Below are 12,467 nucleotides of genomic sequence, written 5' to 3'. Positions count from 1 at the left end.
CACACACACACACACACACACACACACACACAGTGAATCAGAGAGCAGGTTGTAGCTGGATGGTTTTTGTCAGTTCTTTTGTGCTTAAGCTTGTCTATTCCTTTATCTTGTAGCTGTTTAGGATCTGCTCCTGTACACACTTATTTTCTTTTGCCTGGTGCCCTCACTGTTCTCTTCTTATTTAATTCCTTCAGCTTTTAGATGTTTTTCATGCTTATTGATGCACGCTTTCTCTTTTTTCAAGCTTCCCCAGACTTGTTTTGCTCTCTGTTGTGCTATGCCGCCCCGAAATAGATGCAGGTTGCATTTAAATATGAACGCAGCATGATGCTACGTAAATACAGAGCAAGGACGACAGGAGGGAAGGGCGAAGAGAGGAAGACAACAATAACAAACGAAAGGAAAGAAAGCGAATTGTTGTCTTGTCTTAATCCTGTGTTATTTCCCCTGGCAGCATACTATTGAGTAAGACGTCTGTGCTTCAGGTTAATTATTACTCGGTGCAGGGAAAAACAAAAACCTTCATTACAAGTCTTCTTGGTTTGTCTTGATTATATACTTTTGGTGCATGTTGACTTCTACTAACGCGCCATCTTTACTAGCCTCGTTTTTTCTTTTCTCTCTGGGAGTTCTTAAACTTTCTCGCCCCGCATAATCGGTTATCTTGCCAAGTATCGGTTGTGCAGAGTGAAAAACAAGAGTCCTGCCACAGTGAACGATTGCACTATAATTGGAGTGAGCACAGGGCGATGATGAACAACCTTAATGACAGTCCTAATCTCAGTTTTTGTTGGCTCCGACTGCCGTTGGCTCTCACAGTCAGCAGCGTTGGAGCTAATTGCACCATTAAAAATGCAGTAGCTTGAATGTGATCAGAAGGGCTTTAGTATGTGAGCTTGTTAGTTTGTCCCCGGAGTCGTCAAGGAGGGGTGATGAGCCGTCAACAGGTAAGAAAGACTTGAGGAGGCGGGCGGCCTTGTGAGGGTTTAATATATTTATTTATTTATTTTCGATTAGGTCATGACAGAAACTGGAACAACGTGAATGAGAAGCTTCTTTCAAGGCCGTTTCTCTCAAATGTTGCCTTTTTATTTTCTTAGTCTTTTAGTTTTTGACTGGTTTTAGTCTTCAATCTTTTATTCATCAACTTTTCTGGCATTGTCTTTTCATGTAGCTCGGCTATTGCTGGCTAAAAATATTTTGCCAAGCTCTAGGTGTTTCGCATCAATCCTCTGATAATGTTCTGACTATGTTATCGTCATATTCTGTTGAGACAATGTTTGGCATGTCCCTGTCCATCTGCTGTGTTATTCTGGTTTTACTGCACTGTATGTGGCTGAATCTTAGGGGTCACCATAGTTTAGATCTGTCCTCTGCTTCTTCCTCATTTACACCACCCACCTGCGAGCCACGACCACATCATAGTTTTCTTTGTCTTTACTTTGATCCGCTTGTTCTGCAGCTCTGTGTTAGTCCTTGTTTTAATATTTACCAAACCTCTTCTCTGCATAAGTCCAAGCCAGCACAGTCTCACCTCTCTACTTTTTCCCTGAACTCTCTGATCCAAGTTGCGTCTCTGTGATGCGTTGAGTCCTAATAATCCATCTTTCCATCTGCCTCCAGCTCCGCCTCCTCTCTTTTCATCTGCAACATTATCTCCAACCTATATGCAGCGAGGGCTTCATGTAACTGAACAATGATTTTTGTAATGTAAACCACCACAGTGGGTTTAAACCAGTGCAGACTTTAAGCTTTAAATCAACTGATTTGACAAAAGTATCCCAATTAACCTTTTCAGAATTACAGCCATTTTTATACATTGTCCTTCATTTCCAGAGGCTCAAAAGTAATTGGACATGGCCGGATGTGGCCCGTTCTCTTCTTATTTCATGACAAATCAGGTAGAGTAAAGATCTGGAGTTGTTTGCAAGTGTTGGTAGCTTGATATCACTTGCTAGTCTCCAATTCTACAATCACAAGAGGCCTTCATGAGGATGCAATCACTTAAAAGAAGGCCAGTTTAGACTTTGCCAGCAAACATCTAAAAGAGTCTGAACAGCTCCGGAAATAACAAAAGTATTTGGGCAGATGAAACCAAGATGAACTTTTTCCAGAAGGATGGGAAGAAAAAGAAAAAGTTAATAAACTGAAGAAAACCACATCATCTGTCAAACATGGTAGAGGAAATGTTATAACTAGGGCATGAAGTGCAGTCTTGGATTGTTTTATTTAAAATCCACTAGCAGTGCAATAAAGTGGCAAAATTACAAAATAGTGTCTTTGTACTCTTGCACTCGTCTCTCACTAGAAATCACAAGCATCTATAAATATTACTGATGATGCTTCTCAGCGAGCAACACCGAAATGCAAACGGTGACGTAAACACGCACAATTTGTTCACTGTCGATCCAGCTGACTGATACCTGTCATAACTGCATTTATCCGCAGAGATTGTTCGAGCCATGACCTATGTGATAAACCAAGGCATGGCCATGTACTGGGGGACGTCTCGGTGGACGGCCATGGAGATCATGGTAAGCAGCAAACAGCTTTGAGTATAAGAAATGAAGAAGAATGAAAACGTCCAAATAAATGTTTCCTTTACACATTTGGTAACCGACTACAGATTGTATATAAATGGTGGATATAGTATCTGGCATGAACAGTCAAGCCAATGCAGATGTGCCTTTCCAGTGACCAGCATATTCACAGTATTGAAAATGAATGAGTAATTACAGAGCTGATAATTGGAGGGAAGTCGGGGGGAGAAAGTAGTGACTGTAAAAGACTGAGAGTGAAAAGAGGCTTTTTCAGTAAGTGGCACAGGCACAGCGGCTTCTTCTGGCTTTTGTTTTGTTTTCCTGTCAGAGATAATCCACTTCCTGTTTCAACCACTGGTGCATTAATGAATATATACATGAGGCAGAGAGTTATGAAGTGAACACATGCCTGAAGTGACACTCAAGGACGTAGCATCCATCCCCTCTTATCTCTCTTGGTCTCTTTATCACCCTCCTCCTCCCTCTAAGCACACTGCAATGTGTTGACATTCTCCCTCTCTGGCTGTGAAAAAGAAGCAGAACAACGGGCCCAGATGAACACTGTGTAATTTAGATAGCATCGCTAATGAAGGTGGCTTTGATTCTCAGCAGTACAGCATGCACACGCAGTTACATGCATGGACGCGCACACAGTCTGGAGGCACATGTCATGGGTTGCAGCGCAGAAGGGCAACTGGTAATTTGTAAGTTGAGTGATGGCAGTGATATTATCCGTGCATCACACAGAATACACTCCCATTTCGACTGTGCTCTCATCCTGACATGTGTTGCACAGCAGGAAACCCACTAAATTAAAGGGTATTTAAAGAAGCAACAATGGCGCTGTTTTTCTCCGAGTAGGTGTGTGTGTGTGTGTGTGACTCCTCTGGCATTTGCCTTTAAAGGATCCGTGGAGAAAATAGATAAGGAAATTTGAACATGGTGCCTCCAAGTTGTGATATGAAATATTGATTTGCTGACTTACTGAGAGGCATGCATTTGAATTTGTGCCACGCTCCCACAAGCTGATTAACAACCCCTCCCTCTCTCATTTCTTCCCCGAGTTTATCCCAAACCTCTGTGCTTACATACCAAATAGCTATATAGCTATAAAATAACAATCTTTTGAACAACATATAAAAGTAAATCCACATGAAACATCGTGATGAGCATCTTTTCTCTGTCTTTATCTCTAGGAGGCTTACTCTGTGGCGAGACAGTTTAATCTGATCCCGCCAGTGTGCGAGCAGGCCGAGTATCATCTTTTCCAGAGGGAGAAAGTAGAAGTGCAACTGCCCGAACTCTACCATAAGATAGGCAAGTGTATGACAACAGCTTGATCAGTCACATGCATCCTTGTGTCACTTCCCTATCCACTCCATCCAACAACCTTTCTGACCAAGTTGCTCTCCTTCTCTGTTGCTCATTTCCACTGCGCTTTAATCACCCTCTCACGTTTTCACTTTTTCTGACGCTCCTCTCACACATTTCATCTCACTAAAACTCCTCTTCAACTCTCCTGCTGTGTCCATGGTTACAGGAGTCGGCGCGATGACGTGGTCACCGCTGGCATGCGGCATCATCACAGGAAAATATGAAAATGGCATTCCTGAGTCATCCAGGGCCTCCATGAAGGTAAGCGTGAGGGTTCGTCAAAACAAGGCGACAGTGAGAATCAGATTCAAAGCAGTGATTCATGACTTGCGCACGTCAGGTGGTGTCGATATCTAAGACGTGAGAGAGATGAGATCTGGGGAGGGTTTATGGAGGTTTGATTTGGACACGCTGAAACTTAAGGACGTGCATGTGTGATGTTTTCGGTTTAGATGTAACCAGACAAAGTTGTTTCCGCTTGCATCTTCACCCTAAAGTTAAATATAGTCATGCTTTATTTTTCCAAGCTCATGTTTTGCATCTTTGAGTGTGTCTGTGTCCCTGACTTGAGTTGAACAAACAGATCAATACCAGTTGACTTTGATTAATTAAATAAATGATGAAATTAAGGCATGTCTGTAGCACTGTGACTACATCTCTGTGTGTCAATAAATTATTAATAATACATCAGCTCTGGAGTCTCCAGGCTCTCCGGCTACACCCTGCATCTTTTCACTCATTCAGTCTGTGTCTTCTCTGTGCTGTCAGTCCTATCAGTGGTTGAAGGAGAAAATAATAAGTGAGGATGGAAGGAAGCAACAAGCCAAGCTGAAGGAGCTCAACCACATCGCAGAGAAGCTGGGATGTACCCTGCCTCAGCTGGCTGTGGGTAAGACTTCCCTGTCTTATAGCAAATACAGCAGAAGCAGCTTAAAGCAAAGCTTTTAAACCATAAATGCACAGACCTGTCAGACAGGAGCTGGTTTATGTAAGACGGGCACATTTTTCATCACCTTCGTTGGGTATTTGTTGTCTTTCGTGTTTGATATTTCCTCCAGCTTCCAGTCTACACACCAACGCAAAACTTTTCTGATGCACTTGTGCTTGCACTGCATCCCTGTGGATGTTCAAATAGCTGGGTGTGTTGTGCACTCCCCATTTGATAAGTAGATGTCCAGGTTATATGCAAGAGTGCTGGAACCTCTGGTTTGTTTAAAGACAATAATCAGAAAGTCATAATAAGACGTGTGCCGTTGAATAGTCACTGACTGAGTATCTTCTGCTTTTCTGCAGCTTGGTGTCTAAGAAATGAAGGGGTGAGTTCGGTCCTTCTGGGAACATCCAATCCTGAGCAGCTCACTGAAAACCTCGGGGCCATACAGGTCAGAAAAAGCAGACACACATTGCTGTTACCTCTGTTTCTTCACCTGCATCCTCTGCTGTCTTCCACTTATAATGATTTCTAGATCAAGTTGTCCCAAGTCTGTACCTATAATGACTTCAGACTTTCTTCACATTATTCTGCATGTCTTCCTTCCTTCGCTCCTCTCAGGCTTACTCAGCACATCTCTTTCTTTCTTAGGTCCTTCCCAAGATGACCTCCCATGTGGTGTCAGAGATCGACCACATCCTAGGCAACAGACCGTACAGTAAGAAGGACTACCGCTCTTAGACCAGGCAGTTGGACTTCCAAGAGGTCAGCTGTACCTACCTACCTAACCATACTGCTACCTTGGACCCTCCATTCAGTGTTCATGTCCATGGTTCTCTCCTCGGGCCCCACTCAGCTCCAGCCCGCCTCAGCCTGGAACAGACGGCCTTGCTAAGTCCAGCGTTGCATACTGTACCTTTGTCTGTTTGAGCCTTGTCCTGATCAGATCAGCTCTACCAGGCTCATCTCAGGTGCCCAGCTCAGCCACGTCATGCTTGAGAAACTCAGCTTTTTGCAGCCTGAAACACAAAACACGATCCACTTCAGTAGTTCTAAACTTTGTGCTCCTCCCAAATCAAAGTGTTGCCACGTGCAGGTAGAACTATGCAGATCTTAGAGTAGAACATGTAAAAGTTTAGATTCAGGCTTATATTTGAGATCCCACCACATCCCAGCTCAGCTCCATCCAGGGATAGATATACAACTGACCTGATATTTGGATTAAAATTGCATGAAACTACGACTGCAGCGCCTCGTTTTGAAAATATATTCAACTTTACACTCACATCCAGTTAGCAGATAAACCAAAAGAAGCAAAGCGGGCGTATTTAAAGTGCCTTCCCGAAGGGCACCTTGACAGTAGCTGCTAAATGAGACGCCTGTGTTACTTATTTATTGGGCTCAGGCCTTCAGGTCTCGAGCCCACCCATTGAAAGCCAAGACCTCCACTCACAAGTAACATAATTTGAGCACAAAATTCATATTGAGCCCATATTTTATTTATGAGTACCACTGTACCACAGCTGAATACATGAATGCAAGAAATCAGAGGTATCTCAGGAAAGTGGACAGTTGTATTCTGAACCCCACCCGCCCCCACCCCACTCAGTGCTTTCATTAAATCGCTATGCAGAGCAACACACAGAATTACCATAAGAGTGTAAAACTCCAACCTCCTGTGTTGGAGGTAAGCATCAACCAGGTGACTTGCGCATAATACAGAGTTTTATTAACATGAATGAAGCCTCAACAGACCCGATCCCTATTAGCCCGAATTAGCTTTCAAATACCTACCAAGTATATTCTGTCCCGTATTTAGAATAGTTAAGTATTCAGTGGATTATAAAGGCTGCAAATCGTGAGCGTATTTACCACCAGATGCATGTTTCCCTGCTATAGTGTGCCTCTTTCTTCTTTTCGACAAAGCACATAATTAAAGACTAGAAGAGGGTTTGATCAAAAAATCCTGCAAGCTTGTCCCCCCAGCCCCCCAGGTGTGACAGAGTACTGCGGGACTTTGAGTACTAGTACATATTGGACTCTGTTTGAGGAGAGAGTGAAGCATGTCGCCCCCGTGTGTTCCCTCTGAGGAACTGCTGAAGAATCCCACAGAGGAGAAATAAAGCGGACTGCTTTTCTGCCTGTGAACTGAACCTGCATCGCTAGATCGCTCCAGCAAACCTTGAGGATTTTGGACTTAAGCTTACGATGAATCTATGAAATAAAAGATAAACTCGCCTCTGGTCTTGTCATGTTTAGAACGACTGCTTGTTTAAATGGCACAATGGGGCACAGACTCAAGGTATTTGGGATGTGGCAAAGATTACAGTATTTATTCTAGAGTAGTTAATATATATGAACTTTATTTTGACATTTTGAAATACTGCTTTTGTTTGACGATGCTAAATGTACATACGATGTTAAGAAATACAGTGTAACATAAGGAGAAACCCATCGAGGAGCCTGTCGTGCAGACGAGGACTTCACCGCAGTGTATGGCTCACACATAGCAGACGTGTAAATAGAGTCACTTTTCTGCTCCTCTGCAGTATCGCTGCATCAGTTGCAACGTTTAGGCCGCTCTCCAGCCCGTCCTGCTCCTTCCAACCAGACAAAAATGTACTTTTGTCTCCTCAAAGACAAAGAAAGTCAGAACTATTTATAAGGATTAAGGTTTAAATTTGTATTTCTCTTTTGGATTCTGCGTCAATAAGAGAATCGTTCTAAAAGTGAGCTTCTCTAATGAGACGTGACAAATGTGATTAAAGGTTTCTTAAAGGACTTGAACGTGGATCGACCCTTCGGATTTCATGGCTGTCACCTTGACGCATTATTTTTGTTCTCTTTCATGTGGAAAACAAGCCATCTCTGAGATCAGCAGAAATGTTGGCCAGGTTCCGACTGAGTCACTTTCTTGTCCTTGGTGTGCATCTGTTGACTTGCACCACAAATACCACCTATGTATGGATCAATCAAGGGAAATCTCATTAGATTACAAGCGCCTACAGTTATCCAGAGCACGCTGTTACCTGTTTTGGGATGAAACACTAAAATCTCTTTGGCTCACAGCTTATTTAAGAAGTCTGGCCTTGGAGGAAAACTAGAGTTGGATCCAAAATGAAATCAAGAAAAAACATATTTTGCTTATTTCTTATTCTCTATGTGGACACAGCACCATCTTTTCCTACGCAGAATCTATATTCGCTTTGTTCACTTATTTGTAGCTTTTGGTGGCAAACACGTGCCACTGAGACACAAAGGTAAACGTTTAAGTTTGTGTGCAAGTCAACAGCTTTCCCATCAGTTTGAGTCAGTCACTGTTGGACTGTGGCCACCTGGCAGAGTGCCTTGAATTCCTTCGACAGGAATAAATTCAGGGATGTCTTTCACTACAAGTTGGTAAATGGCGTTTGGCTTCTGGCCTACAAGATATGTACGATTTTAAAACAAATGTATGCAGATGATATTATTTGTCTCCTGTGTCACTTTAATAGAAAGTTGTAAGCATCAAGCACACACCGACAGCGTAGCTACAAAAAAGGAAAATGTTGTCTTTAAATTGTTATTATTCTCTATTGAATGATGCGCTTACTGAGCTCCATCGTGCTCCTTAATTTCCCGGGAGCGTTATATCACCGAACAGTGGAGCTGATTCTTTAAACTGGTAGCTTCTCCGTAAATGGGACTCGCTTTCAGAGGAATGCAAAACCTACATATTATCAGCTCCACAAACTTCGGGAACAAGCAGTGCAACAGTCCTACAGATATTAGGAAAAGTAATGCAAGAAGGACATTAACCTTCTTGTTGTCCGAGAGAACAGTGACTTGTCTTCGTGGTTTTCTCAATTTCTTACAGACTTAGAAACAACTCTAAAATGCAACAAGCAAGTCATCTGTGGCTGTTTTTCAGCTTGTTGAAATCCTGTAATGTGCCACATCAACTGCTACCCAAGGTTTCTGGTTTTGGTTTGAGTCCTATCTGATAATCAGATCTGAAAACTCAGAGGTCACTGATTCTACGTGTTGTTGGGTGGATGAAAAACACTTGAAAGACATTGACTTCGGTTCTTGTTGTGTCATTGTATTGTTTCCCCTCCTGATCAGTAGTTTCTCTGTAAATACTCTATGTGAAAGTGTGATTAGAAATAAAAGCATTGCCAATGGAAATGGTGTCTAAGCCAATCAATGGACCGTATAATTCAAACAGATTAATAATCACGCGAAATCCTGTTGTTGTTTTCTTAAATTAGCTGTAAAAAAAGCAGACTGAACAACACACAAATCAAATGACACAGATGACAAGTAAACAGACTTGCTTTATTTGTTACAAAAACAACAGAAGACAGATCTGTAGAAACAACTCTGGAGATAATTTGATCACGACTTTCATGAAGATGAAATGTCATATTCCGCTTGTAAACCCTGTTCCTAACATGAGTGTACACTTCTTTAGCCCATTTCCTACCCTCCAACCCAACCCCCACCCTTTCTTCCTTTACTTTGAGCCGGTGGAAAGCAAAGCAATGAGTCCCGAAGAGGCACTGATGGACAGAATGTAGTTGCTGGGAAAAGGTGGGTTAAGGTAAACACTGGTAAGAAAAGTTTGCAGATATGAAGCATACAGTGTTACTTTTGACAGGGAGTTTTCTTTAGTTTTAGTCATAATTTAAACATCAAATTTCTTTTAGTCAACTAAATATTGTAAGATTATCATAGCCTGAAATAATCGGTTTTCTATTAATCTGTTAAGATGTGTTAAAAGGATAAATCTGCTACAACAAAACCTGTCATACATTTTCAACTTAAATATACTTGTGAACTAAATACCGCCACATACAGATGTGAAAGGATACACGGTGGGGTTGAAGTTCTTGAGCAGGAAGAAAGAGGCGACGATGACGAGAACCAGGAAGAGTGTGTTGTTGTAGAAGATGGAGAAGGTGGTGGCCTCGTAGTCGGCGACCTCGTTCTTCTTCCACAGAATTCTGGACAGGAGATAAAAACCAAATGTCGTCCTTGTTGTCTACGTGTACCAGGTTAACGCAGACTTTGTTAGAGACGGTGTGTGAACAGAAACAAGGTGGTTGATGTCAAACATAGACTTATACTCAATTTGTGCTCACTGAGTTGGTCCACTTAAATGCAAACAGCGACAATGCCACAGCTCCATCAGCATTTATACCAGCGCTGAGGGTATGAGAACGCCCTGCTGTATTCTCCTGAAGTGTCGCCACTCAGACAAAACCTTTTCCCAGAAAGTGTCTTCTTTTCACAATGTTGGAACATCTCCCTCTATATAATCTCGGACTCTCTGATCCTCAGTACTGATTTATCATCATACTTTTGACTTTTGATGTACGGTGACGTTCACAAGGGCGAGACCAGTGAAGATAAATGGGTCATTAACGCGACCAGAAGAAACTGCACCTGAGTTTAGCACCTAACGCTGGCAGAAGAGGGTGTTGTTGTGGTATGTTGACATGAGATTATGGTGTAACTATTATGAATATAATACAGACTAAAATACTGTAAACCTGTAAGCTCACGTATTAGTGATCTGTCCCATTCTCACCACAAAGGCTGACTGCTGCTTTCACACATTCATTACAGTTATAAAGACTTTCTGCCTGTGTAATTCATTTGAAAAAAAAAATAAAAGTTAAAGATAAAGTTGGTAAAGTTTATAATTTATAATTTCACTTTTAAGATTACTGACAACATCAGTCTGCAGCTTTCCCAGAGACAAAAAACTGTGTCGCACCACTGAATGAGGTACGTAAAACTGTATCAGTACAGGCTCAGAGTCGGATTTCTATATAACCTACTTCCACTTGGTTTGAAACACCACCTAAATTGGTGGCCCCTCCACACAGATAAGCAATCGCAAGTGTGTAGAGAGCGTGTAGTTGCTGAATTTGAATTGGGCTTACGTGTGCACTACGTTTTACCTCTCGTCTTTCTCCTTGCGGGACATCTTGCGGTTGTCAGCCTCAGACAACTTCCTGGTTACCTCCTTTGAAACAGCATCCTCACGTTTCTGTGCGACCCTGGAGTGTGATGAGCGGAAGATCACAAGCATTAAGACTTTAATCAAATTCAAAACACAACAGCAACTCCCAGTAGATTCAGTTTCTAATAAGAAGTAACAAAATCATTTCTGAAATCAGTCTGTTGATTCTTAATCTGTTTCAAAGTTTCCCCAATGAATAACATCACATCTGTCAATCAAGTTGATCGAATTAAAAAAGCTCTAACTCTACAGAGACAGTTTGATTCCCTATTTGTGTTCAAACGACTGATGATTATATGTTTGTATGTTTGTGTTCTTGTCCCCATGTAACTGAAGTTAAAAGGTATGAATAAAGTATAATATGAGGCCCATTTAACCAAGCAGCAACGGGTGTTTAGTGGATTTGTCCCTCTTACTTGTGTTTGAGCACAAACTTGACGTTCTTGTAGGCAAAAGCAACCAAGTAGGTGCTGACCAGAGTCATCACAGCATACAGAACTGCAGACTGGACCAGGTCCATATGCCAGATCCTCCAAAACAGCCCTAAAGAGAGGAAAAACAAGTACAAAACGCTGCTCAAACTAATTATCTGAAACTGGAGTTTTTCAAGTAAAATCTCCCAAAGCTTTTTGTGTTTTGATTCATTTGTTGCTGCACTTCGTATCACAGCGTTATTACGAGGTCACGTTAGCATTCCTGATCAATATTATTAACTGTGCTTATGTGTTATATCTCTGAACATTACGTGAGCTTATATATGTAAAGTAGCGGCTCTGAAAACCTCGTTTTTATTGACAGTTTCTCATTTTTTATCCTCCACTCACTCAGTGTTAGCTAAATTAGCGGTTAGCACCAGCTAGCTTCCTCAGCCTATGCTGTACTCACAGATGGGGATGGCAGAAACGATGAGTGCATTTCCGTAAAACAGAGCTGTGGACTTTGCCGACAAGTTTCTGCTGAAGTCCTGAAGGAGAAGATCTTCTTCTGACTGCTGCTTGTTGCTGCTTTTGGGAGCCATGAGTGCTCACTGAACCTTCTGCCTGCTGCTCAGCTCCGGGTAGAAGAAGACTGACACGTCGGTGAATGGAGAAGAAGAGGAGAAGAGAGACGCGTCAGCACTCCGGCTTCTTCTTCTTCTTCTTCTTCTTTGTTTGGATGACGACGGAGACGCTGTGGCTTTTTGCTGCCCTCCACAGGACGATAAGGACACAGCACTTGTGCCGTTGCACAATAGCCTACTTTAACGATATTTTTGTGCACCTTAATATAATGGGCATTTTGACATGAAGAATTAGGTAAACACGTCTGTTTCTGATCACATTAATGTGGGCTGTTTCATGTAGGACCCAAGCCTAAATAAAGTGACTGGTAACAGGGTTATAGAGCTATCAGCTGCGGTGACCCTCTGACATGGGAGCAACTGAAAGTGGCTTAGAAATAGCTGTAAAATTGTTTGATAAATCCTTAGAGATCAGTCAGTAGGCCCCTGGTAACCATTGGTTCATGGGAAAAGTGTGTATTTTATTACTAGTTGGTAAGTTGTTACTGTAGGCTGCCGGCAGTTGCTAGCATGAAATAGGTCAAAAAGAGACATACAGTGATATGTAGTGCT

At 42.1% G+C, this 12,467-nt stretch overlaps 2 protein-coding genes across 4 annotated transcripts in view; one reads left to right on the top strand and one right to left on the bottom strand.

Moving 5' to 3' along the window:
• kcnab1a (potassium voltage-gated channel subfamily A regulatory beta subunit 1a) overlaps window positions 1–9,012 on the top strand; it is a 122,910-nt gene extending 113,898 nt beyond the window's left edge. For all 3 annotated transcript variants that reach the window (XM_005720559.2, XM_005720557.1, XM_005720558.1), the window contains exons 9-14: window positions 2,449–2,534; window positions 3,737–3,857; window positions 4,081–4,175; window positions 4,683–4,803; window positions 5,208–5,296; window positions 5,497–9,012. In XM_005720559.2, the coding sequence (XP_005720616.1) occupies window positions 2,449–2,534; window positions 3,737–3,857; window positions 4,081–4,175; window positions 4,683–4,803; window positions 5,208–5,296; window positions 5,497–5,586 (602 nt within the window). In that variant the 3' untranslated portion in view covers window positions 5,587–9,012. The remainder of the gene's footprint in view (window positions 1–2,448; window positions 2,535–3,736; window positions 3,858–4,080; window positions 4,176–4,682; window positions 4,804–5,207; window positions 5,297–5,496) is intronic.
• A 129-nt stretch (window positions 9,013–9,141) lies between these two features.
• ssr3 (signal sequence receptor, gamma) lies at window positions 9,142–11,997 on the bottom strand. Its single transcript, XM_005720556.1, has 5 exons — window positions 11,741–11,997; window positions 11,272–11,398; window positions 10,794–10,892; window positions 9,699–9,830; window positions 9,142–9,407 (listed from the first exon to the last, which is right to left on the bottom strand). The coding sequence occupies exons 1-5, from the start codon at window positions 11,871–11,873 to the stop codon at window positions 9,341–9,343; spliced, it is 558 nt and encodes a 185-aa protein (XP_005720613.1). The 5' UTR covers window positions 11,874–11,997; the 3' UTR covers window positions 9,142–9,340.
• Between the last annotated feature and the right edge of the window lie 470 nt (window positions 11,998–12,467).

This window comes from Pundamilia nyererei, unplaced genomic scaffold (assembly GCF_000239375.1).
Source record: "Pundamilia nyererei isolate P.nyererei 1_Seehausen unplaced genomic scaffold, PunNye1.0 scaffold00003, whole genome shotgun sequence".
Taxonomy (NCBI): domain Eukaryota; kingdom Metazoa; phylum Chordata; class Actinopteri; order Cichliformes; family Cichlidae; genus Pundamilia; species Pundamilia nyererei.
Note: the sequence above shows the minus strand (reverse complement) of the source record. Positions and strands in the feature narration are given on the sequence as shown.